The 10,284-nt window shown below is 35.2% G+C and overlaps 3 protein-coding genes across 3 annotated transcripts in view; 2 read left to right on the top strand and 1 right to left on the bottom strand.

Moving 5' to 3' along the window:
* The window catches only part of LOC129566734 (putative ATP-dependent RNA helicase DHX57), a gene marked incomplete in the record, with an annotated part of 9,666 nt that extends 7,630 nt beyond the window's left edge, over nucleotides 1-2,036 (top strand). The window contains 3 exon segments of the mRNA XM_055442932.1: nucleotides 1-327; nucleotides 406-1,176; nucleotides 1,316-2,036. Coding sequence (XP_055298907.1) covers nucleotides 1-327; nucleotides 406-1,176; nucleotides 1,316-1,459 — 1,242 coding nt within the window.
* Nucleotides 2,037-4,271: 2,235 nt separating this feature from the next.
* On the top strand, nucleotides 4,272-5,152 carry LOC129570783 (N-alpha-acetyltransferase 38, NatC auxiliary subunit). The gene is made up of 2 exons (XM_055450538.1): nucleotides 4,272-4,846; nucleotides 4,963-5,152. Exons 1-2 carry the CDS (start codon nucleotides 4,396-4,398, stop codon nucleotides 5,001-5,003), a joined length of 492 nt encoding a protein of 163 aa, XP_055306513.1. The 5' UTR covers nucleotides 4,272-4,395; the 3' UTR covers nucleotides 5,004-5,152.
* LOC129570869 (cytochrome c oxidase assembly factor 6 homolog) lies at nucleotides 5,131-5,649 on the bottom strand. Its single transcript, XM_055450623.1, has one exon. The coding sequence runs from the start codon at nucleotides 5,543-5,545 to the stop codon at nucleotides 5,291-5,293; it is 255 nt and encodes an 84-aa protein (XP_055306598.1). The 5' UTR covers nucleotides 5,546-5,649; the 3' UTR covers nucleotides 5,131-5,290.
* Between the last annotated feature and the right edge of the window lie 4,635 nt (nucleotides 5,650-10,284).

The following is a 10,284-nucleotide window of genomic DNA, read 5'->3' as shown; positions in this document are numbered from 1 at the left end:
GGAATTTGTATACATTTATTCACGGGTCATCGATTCTACAATCATTTCTTAGCCCAACCGATACCAGAGATAAAGCGTGTGCCACTTGAACAATTGCTGTTGAGAATAAAAACACTTCCCAATTTTGCCGAACTTCGGATTGAACAGGTGATTGGCAACATTATGGAGCCACCGAGTGAAGAATCAGTTCTATCGGCGATAAAACGTTTGGAAGACGTCGGTGCTTTCGATGGCAATGACGAATTGACGGCTTTAGGAGAGATTCTGGCCACATTACCAGTCGACGTTCGTATTGGAAAACTGATGCTGTTCGGAGCCATTTTTCAGGTAAAGTCACTTTTTTTTTCTCCATTAAACACAAATTAAATACAATAAATTTCAACTCAATTTTTCTCCATTCAACAGAGTGTGGACAGTGTACTTACGATTGCTGCATGTTTGAGCTACAAATCACCATTTGTATCGCCATTTAACAAACGAAACGAGGCTGATAAACGAAAGAAAAGTTTTGCCATTTGCAACAGTGACCATTTGACCATTCTCAGGGCGTACAAGAGATGGTTGGAGGTAAACAACAAAAGCAAATGGGCGGGTCGAAATTATGCTGACGAAAACTATTTATCTTTCAAAACACTTGAAACGATTGTCGAAATCAAACATCAATATTTGGAATTGCTGGTTGCTTCCGGGTTTGTTCCGGCCGATTTAAGCACACGCCGAAGAAATTTCCAACAAAGAGATAACATTTTGGAATTGAGTGGATTTGATATGAACACAAATGGAGAAAACTATCGATTGTTAGGCGCTTTGTTGTGTGCAGCACTCTATCCTAATGTGGTGAAAGTTTTTACTCCAGAGAAAAATTTTACGATGACCGCAGGTGGAGCAGTACCGCGTCAGCCTTTGGCTAGTGAATTGAAATTTAAAACAAGCCAAGATGGTTATGTAAATATTCATCCGGCTTCGGTGAATTCCGTAGTGGGACATTTCCCATCACCATTTTTAGTTTATCAGGAGAAAGTGAAAACATCGAGAATCTACATTCGGGATTGTACTATGGTCGCTCTATTGCCACTCGTTCTGTTTTCTGGGCGCAACATTCGCATTCAAATGCACGGCGGCGAATTCATCATTATCATTGACGATTGGATCATCATGCAAGCGGAATCAATTGAGGTAAATCTGAAGTTTAATTAAATTTTTTGGGAATTGGTTTAAAAATTGCCTACGTTCAATCATAAATTCCTTTCAAAATTGAAGAATTAAAAGGAATCTCACAAATATCTAATCGAAAATTAATTTGTTTTTCAAATAGGTCGCTGAAATGATGAAATATTTGCGCGAAGAGCTACTGGCATTGCTTGAAGAAAAAATACGCGATCCATGTTTAAATCTATTGCATCATGAGAATGGCAATCGAATAATAAAAACAATCATCAATCTTATTTCAAAGGATTAACAAATGCTTCCATTAGAATAAGATGCGTTGAAGAGAAATTATTTATTTTCTGTAAAATAAACGATTGATATGTTTTGCTCTGTTTTTGTAAATTTCGAAAATTGAACGTTTCGTTTTTTTATTCACTCAATTTTGCTTGGCATATTTCTGTGCACGGATAGCGTGGAACGTGATTCTGAGCGTTTGTTCCGAAGAGCGGTGGTGACGAACGAATGTTCTGAGCCTTGTTATGGTACCAGTTCACATTGTTTCGGTCGCATAGATCTTATTTTACCGAACAACAGAATAGAATAAGGTGCACAAGAAACAATCAAACAAAATAAATGTAGATCAGTCTTCGTTTAGATAGAGTAGTCGGCTGATAGAACATGAACCGCCGAAATTAGGGATAATATTTTGATGCAGGACATTTCCTAAACAAAGGATACATTGACACTAGAAAACAAGTCCTGTCAAAAATAAATCGCACACAAGTTGCTCAGAGCATAAGTAATGCACGCATGTACACACAAGCAGGCTTACACGCAAAAATAATAAACCCGAAATAAATAAATGTGTTATTCTCTAAATCAATAAACTAGATTTCTGTTGTTTCTGAGAAAAATATTACAAGAAGAAAGAAAAAAATGGTCGGAAATGTTGAAGAAAAAGTGACCTGTAAAAATACTCGGAATCCATTCGCAGCATGGAAAAGATTAAAAGATCTTCACCCATTCGCAGCATGGAAAAATTTTACATGGCAAACGGGAAAAATGTTTGACAAAACAATAACGTGGATGATTATATTCCTATTTTTTATTGGTCCTGTCCCATCGTTGTATGTTTTAATGGATCTACCATTTTCAACATTTTTGGCAGCTGCGTACTTTGCACACGTAATTACATGTAATAAATACTTGTTCATTCATTCGTTCTTTGAACAAGCGAAATAAATTTTCTAAATAATCGTTTTTCTTGAATGTTAAAACAGTTTACTTTACAATCTACAAAATGGAGTTGGTTCGTAACAAATATAAGGCTTATATTGCTCTATTTGTGCTGTACGAAACAGGCCTTGGTCTAAATTTGACGGTCATACTGAAGATTCTTCCAGTTTTCCAAGCAGATATCTTTTCGTTTATATTTTACAACCTGTTACTGTTTTTCATGATTTCGTACATGGCAATGAACATTGTCAATTATTTACAATTAATTTACTGGACAGTTTATGAGGTGAGTGTAGATGTAATCCTTAACCATTAGAATGAAGAAAAATACAACCGAAAATTGAGTTTTCAGATTGAAGAAAAGTCTCTATGGAAAACTGCCGTAATGAGAGCACCACTTCAAGCAATGTTACCCATCATTATTTATACAATTCCAATACATAGTTTATTCGAACCATATTACTTCTTCAACGATGTCTTACTATTTATTCTTTATTTCATTGGTACGTGAAATATCCTTTGATAAAATTACATAATTTTATTAAGACAAATGATTATTTTTTTCTAGATGTTTTCTTTCGCTTTTTTTTGTTCGCGTGAGGGAAAAGAAGCGTTGATAAAGAACAAATTTACCACATTCATCCAGAATTATGGGCCACATGTCAAATTTTCACCCGTCATTCGCTTTCTTTTTTTTATAATGAGTTTTGGTCGAATAATTCAAGTTCTAATGGAAATTAAAAAACCTTTCAACGAAGACGTTGCCAATCTGTGTGCGGAATTGCTTTTCGCTCTGCAATTTTTCCTTATAATGATCCTCGGTATTATGTTTGAATATCTTTTTTATTTCCGAAATCACTAATTTTTATTGATCAAACCTTCGTTCCTTCATTTTTTTTTTCCATAGCACAAGACTACTTTCTAAAATGCCACATGGACTACACACCAAATCTTGAGCCTAAAAAAGTACTGTCCCTATTTTGCTTTAATGTACAACAAGTCTCACAGAGAGAGACAGGCGATGTCAAAGCGAAAAGTGGAGAAGATAAAGAGCAAGCGAATGAATCCGAGTATAAATCAGAAAATGAAGAGTTTGATTTGTCATCAATTCTAGTGTTGGACGTTGTGGAATCAATCAAAACTCCATAGGTACAGCTATAAAATTCATTTGCTGTGCAAACACAGTATTTGTGTTGTTTTTTTTTGTTTTTTTCTTCGTTATACTTTACCATTTTGGTCAAAAAAAAACTTTGTATCAATATTTTGTATAACATAACAAAGAACAGTTTTTGAAAAACCACATTTATATTAGTAAAATATGAAGAAAAAATCCCCAAAAGTAGAAATTGCGTAATATTGCGAAATTGAGCCAATGCGCATAATTACTAGGTGCATATGACCACACAATGCGAATACCGGGGGCAGAAAATGTAATCTCTTCTTCGTTATCTTACACAAAATATTATTTTAAAAAAATCCTAGCCAAAAAGCTAAAGAAGGACAAAAAAACAACAAAAATACTAGGGGTCCGCTGTAGCGCACTTGAGTGCGCTAAAGTCATCTCTGTATGCAACACATGAACGTTGTATTGACCAGCGCAATTTTTTTGTTTTGATTATATTGAGAAAGCTATCCATACGCGATATGTGTTTAATTTGTCGGATCACGAATGAAAATCGTATTATAAAAAGAGCCATCAATCTTATTTCAAAGGATTAAAAAAATGCTTCCATTAGAATAAGATGCGTTGAAGAGAAACTATTTATTTTCTGTAAAATAAACGATTGATATGTTTTGCTCTGTTTTTGTAAATTTCGAAATTGAACGTTTCGTTTTTGTTCATTCGTTCATTATGGAACGTACCCTCCATCTGTCGAAACTTATCTGTCAAAGTGTCTGACAGCAGAAAAACAATATTCAGTGGCTTTATACTTCAAATCGATTTTTTTCATTTCGTTTGATTGGAATTTTGTTTTAATTTATTGACGTCAAATTTGCAAGTTTTTGATTATGGAATCCGAACAAGGTGCTGCTGTTGCGAGTGTGGAAAACCCGTCGACATCGCAATCAATCGAAGCAACATCAAATGCAGATGCAATAGCACGACCAAGTTTATCTCAAGAATCTAGTGTTGACTGTGAAGACGAGAAATCGATTAGCCGAGAAGACAACAAAATCTACAACATGGACAATTATCAATACGATTTTGATGCGAATGACACACTCACACAGGAGCGAAATGAAATTGAAAAAGCAATCAAAAACAAACAAATCACACCCGGACGAGCCAAACTGCAGCTGTGGCTGTATCGTTCCATGCGCATTGTTATGACCGATGGCCGAATATTGATTGGCATATTTCTGTGTACGGACTCCGATGCGAATGTGATTCTGGGTGTTTGTTCCGAGTACACAAAGAGTGGTGGTGACGAACGAATGCTGGGGCTTGTTATGATACCAGGTATGTACGATGAAGATAAAATTTGGATTTTTCACAGCTGAATTTCGAATTTTTTTATGTGTCAATTGAAATTTCGATGACTTTTCCAAATGAATATTGTTTTGTTTCTCTTTCAGGACGACACATTGTAACAATGCATCTCGATACCCGCACTTGAAAAGCCGGTTCAAGTTCGTTCAGCAGAAGTTCGTTTCACAAGTGACAGTCACAGAATCACAGATCAATCCAATTTTGAAGCATATGCAAGAATAGCATAAGAAACTTTCCTTAAATAAACAAATCGATTTATTTATTCGCAAAACAGAATTGAATAGTGTTTATTTTATTCAGTTTTCATTTAACTAAATGTCTACTTCACATCAAATTTTCAGTGTTTTTTTTTATCATGCGATTTGTGAATCAATAAATGTGTAACAATTTGATAAATATGGATTATATTTTGTACTATTTATCCTTGACGGGATCGTAGCCGGCGTTCATTTTCTCTTTGAATTGTTCGTAGGTTCGTTTTCGATCGAAATGTTTGACCCATTGAGCTGGACACCCGGATTCGTACAATTTCCGCAGTTTTGCACACTCTTTTGGTCCCTCTTGGCCGCTTGTCGCCGAATAATCTGGTGCATATTTATCTAAGCACTCCCAGTATTTGTCACGTGCATCCCAACACTGTTTTCGAGCTGCTTTATCCGGGAATGACATCGTTTTCCAAAATAATTTTGCCGGTTTGTAATTTTTTTTTATTGCTTTGCAAAATGATTAAACTGAACAGAATTGTTTTGCGTAACCTAACCAATAAATGATAATTTTCTCACATCTCGATTGTCAAAACAAAATGATACGAGAGTATGTTCTCCATTTCAAAGCACATTACTTCAAAGCTGCGCCATCTGATGGAGACGCCCCATGAATATTTCGTCCGTTGCGATCAACAGTTCATAGAGAATTTGAAGAGAATAAAGAACTTAAATTGTGAAATAGATTTAAAATATCATTCGAAATAAATGAGTCACAAATTCCAACGGTGACAATATAAGGGAAGAGTGATCATTCAATGTCGTTAATTTTACAACGCGTACAAAAGTGATTTGTTCAGTTGCGCTTCCATGTTCCATCATTGAAATTCAAACTCATACGAAACCGAAACAAAATATGAATAAAATATGGAGTTTCAAAGGAAATGATTGTTCGTTTGGTTTTGCTTGTTTCAGTCATGCGAGACATTCAATTACAATTAGTGTAAGCAATTGTTGTCTTGCCAAATAAAAATAAGCAGCATAAGTGATACGAAGATTTGTTGTGCGACGACAAAAATTCGTTTTTTTTTTTGTCGTATAGTTCAACGACGCAACTTTTGTCAAGGTCGATGCTACTGACTCTCTACCAAAAATATCACTTCGTTCTGTTAATTTAATTATCAAACAAAATGCCAAACAGAGACGAAACAGAAAAATGTTTTGATACACAACATGAAAATTGTGTTTGAAAGCCTATATCATGTTCATGGTGAATGTAAAAATTAAACGTATTTAGGTCCTTGCAACTGGAAAATGTGAATGTGAGACGCCAAAAATAACAATATGAAAATAAAATTCGTTTCATGTCAGAAATGTCTTGAAAGTTGAAAAAAAAAAATATATATTCAAAAACACCGAGAGAGTTAATTCCAAAATCGTGATACTTTAGATGACGGATCAATTATATTTCACTGTCGAAATCATTCGTCTGAATTAAATTGTAATGTTTTGTTTTCATTATTCGCTTGCCCTCATAGTAAATCTGCCAATTTATTGGTCAATAGATTAAAACCACAGATATTTGAACGACGTCGAGCCGCTAAAATGCCGTGAATTGAATGAATATTGATAAGTGGATAATTGCATTCGTTTTAAGGTTCTACCGTCTATAATTACGTTAGAAATATGCTGAAAACCGAAACCAATGACTATGTTTAAATGATCGAATAGACATTTAGTTAAAAATGAATGCAATATGTGCAACTAGATCTGGATGTGGGAGAATGAGAGATAAATCGGATGAAACATGCTCTCGTGCATTTTGAGTGATTTATCGTCGATGGTAAACGAAATCATTTGAAAATTTGTAGTTGAAGAGATAATTGTAACGTCGATGCCTGTGGATTTATTGCAAATGCTCAATGCTTCATCTCAGAATTAATCATCATAGCAATGAATCAAAATTTTCAAGTCATGATGAGTTGATCTAATGCAATTGATTTCAAGCATCACTTCTATTCAGTTTAATATATTTCCAATAAACACTGACTGCACATTTACGTAATCTAACACTTGCTAATTGATACAAAGTTTTCCGTTTTTTGCGTAACAACCAGATTCGTTTTTGTCATATATAATAGCGTTTTGCAGTGCGATACCATCGCAGACATGGTGTACGAAGAAATTTTACGTGGCCAATTCAAACTTCATGGATAGTTGAGTTCGTCTACATTTGTGACAAAATGGCACTTGGTCTACGAAACAAGCCGTTACGAGTCAAGGTCATAAAATTTAAATAAACAAGACGAAAACAGAAATTGCCACACATATTCTGCACTCTTTACTATGGCTATTACACCGTGTGTCAAGTTTAAATGAAGCGCAAAAATCAACGGTCAAACGCGGTGTGAAGATCGACCGAACGTGGACCGAGTTTTTGTTCTGATAAAATATACATATTTCTCTCTCATTTGTCGTTGTCTTCATTTTATTTCTATTCGCATATAAATTTATAGTTCCGTACTCTTAACTCATTGTTATTTCTCGTCGTAATATTTGTTTGTCGTTTTTAGCGTTGTTCTTGTTCCTTTTTTTATGGCATAATTAAATTTCTGTTTGCTTTTTTATTTCCTTTTTTTTTGGTCACAGTTTATGAAAATGTGTGACAATAGCGTACGTTGATACGGTATCAAAATGGATGCATATGCAACGAGCTATTGAAATCATCAATGGAATAAAATTCGCTTCGTTTAATTTTGAGATACGGAGAGAGAGGTAAGCATCAATTGAAATCGCTTCAATGAAAACCGCACGAAACGGTCGATTACATTCAAATTTTATATATGTAAAAAAAGAGAAGATATTTATACGGAGAAGAAAAAAAGTTGAAACGCGAAAACAATGCGGTGAAACCGAAATGCAATAAAAATCAATGTGAAAAACTCCACTGAAACTGAGAGTACTACATGTAATATAATTAAACAAATGGAAAAAATAAATGGAAAATCTCACTGGATGAACATATATATATGCAAACAAAATCAAAAGTTTCTAGCAGCAAACACAAAAACCATAGGGGTATTGCAACTACCATAAAATATATGTATTTCATCAAGTTTATCAAGCTCTTTCCAAGTTTATGCATAGTGTTGAACTTTTGTTCAAGCTCTACCATCGAAATGTACAGTAAAATAATTTACGGGCACGACGTAAGATGGCGTTTTTTCTGGTCAAAAAAGTTGCAATATCCCTTTGACAAAAACAGATAAAACACAATGAATATAGAAAAATGGTCGATACCAGTTGAATTACTGTTTTTGAATTGTTTTATATTTTAGCGTTGTCATAATTTCCATTGTCGTCGGCGCTGTGCTGTTTTTATGTTCGATGCGCCATTGATGATGAATATGATATGAGTGAGTTTTCGTTATCAAGATCCGTTGAATAGCTAATGATCGGATGAGAAACTAATAAATATCCCATGAAATATCGCTGCATGGCACAAACACATTCGCTAGTTGCTTATTTGTTTTTCTCTGCCTTTTGTGTACATCACGCTTTGCAAATAAACATACTTATGCATTTGTACGTATATTGAACCATTTCGAAGTTTTCATTTCTATAAACCGTCGAACATATCTGTGCGAAATTCAAGAGTAAATTTTTGAGCGTCAAAAACGGCAAAATTACTAAATAGAAATGGGAGAGTCTCGCCAGCGAAAAACGTTTATGGAAACAAAAGATAAGAAAACTTCTTTGTCTGCGAATTGGATGCTGCATGGATGATTGTGGGCCAGAGTGAGATTGTGAGAGAGTGTGAGCAACATCTTGCACATCATTTGAATTGATTAAACCGTACTGAGTTCGCGCATTTTATGTTCTTTAGCCAATTAGCATGCAAAATACGTGTGTGTGTGTGCGATGCGACTTTGCTTCGTTCGGATTGTGTCTTTTTTCTCTAGTGGGAAAACCGAAAAAAATACTTTTGTGTACTTTTTACCCCATGATAATTTTTTAAACAAAAAACACACATAAAATGAAAAAAAAATGAAAATCTTTGTTTCGTATCTAATTATACTTGAATAAAAAGTTTCCGAAGCGGAAAGAGCGTCAACAACCAAAGAGGGTACTTCACACTTTGGCCAACACCTTGACCTACAAAAGAAAGAGAGAAAAAAATGATGATAAGTGACACCAACTTTTGGATTATATCATAAACGATGCGGATGCTAGATTTTATCAGCACCGCCACTTGACTCGTGTGCCATCGGGCACGGCGTGAATGGACCGAATAGGTGTTTGTGTATGTGTGTGTGAGAGAGTTCATGTTTTTCCATTTAAAAATTCTCTTTCACCAGCAGAATTTCGAGTATGTGTTTATCCAAATTGGCTGTGCAAGTGCGCGGCAGCAAAAGCAGCCAAAGCAGCGAAACAGCACCAACGGTGAAAATGAATCAAACAAAAGCATTTTATTATAATGACGATAATTAAGCATTTTGCATTAAATACGCTTTATTATATGCTAGTGCTGCTGCTGCTGTGTGTGAAAATGCCATAATGACGCACAATATCTGCACTGAACAGAACAAAAAAAGATGAAAACTCTAATTGGCTACTTGTACCGTGCTTGCTGTACAATTGCTGTTTGTTCTGAAATTGAATGTTGCTACATACCTGAGAGCGTGCGCGTAAGCACTCGAGCACTCTTGAGCATATACATACGATTATTCACAACGCTCTTTGAATATCTAAAACAACACAGTTTACTATGCTGCTGGTGCTGTTGGTACAAAGAAGTCATGGCATGCATTGCCAACTACTGTAACGTTTGCCATTGCGTGCTAGTGCAAATTACACTGCGACAGCGGAAAGAGCGAGAACGACAGCTAGAGAGAGTGAGACACTCTACAACAGCATGATTATTTAATTGAAGTAAGACGTACAAATGGAAAGAACAAGTGAAACGTGTCTCAATAAATGGCTTTTGTGTCCAGAAGATTAAACACGTGCACTGTAATTCCGTTGCATAAAATGCTTTGCCCGCCCGAACTAACTCTCTTAAAATATGTGCGTTTTGCAGTCTTTGTCCGGTTCATGTCATTTGCAAAATTTGTTTACTCCGTTTGTAACCGAATTCATGGAAGTTTTTCAGGTACAAAGAGAGAGAGAGAGAGAGAGAGAGAGAGAGAGAGAGAGAGAGAGAGA

The sequence above is a fragment of the Sitodiplosis mosellana genome, unplaced genomic scaffold (genome assembly GCF_009176505.1).
Source record: "Sitodiplosis mosellana isolate CC-2019 unplaced genomic scaffold, AAFC_SMos_1.0 Smas_scaffold_1, whole genome shotgun sequence".
Classification (NCBI taxonomy): Eukaryota; Metazoa; Arthropoda; class Insecta; order Diptera; family Cecidomyiidae; genus Sitodiplosis; species Sitodiplosis mosellana.
Note: the sequence above shows the minus strand (reverse complement) of the source record. Positions and strands in the feature narration are given on the sequence as shown.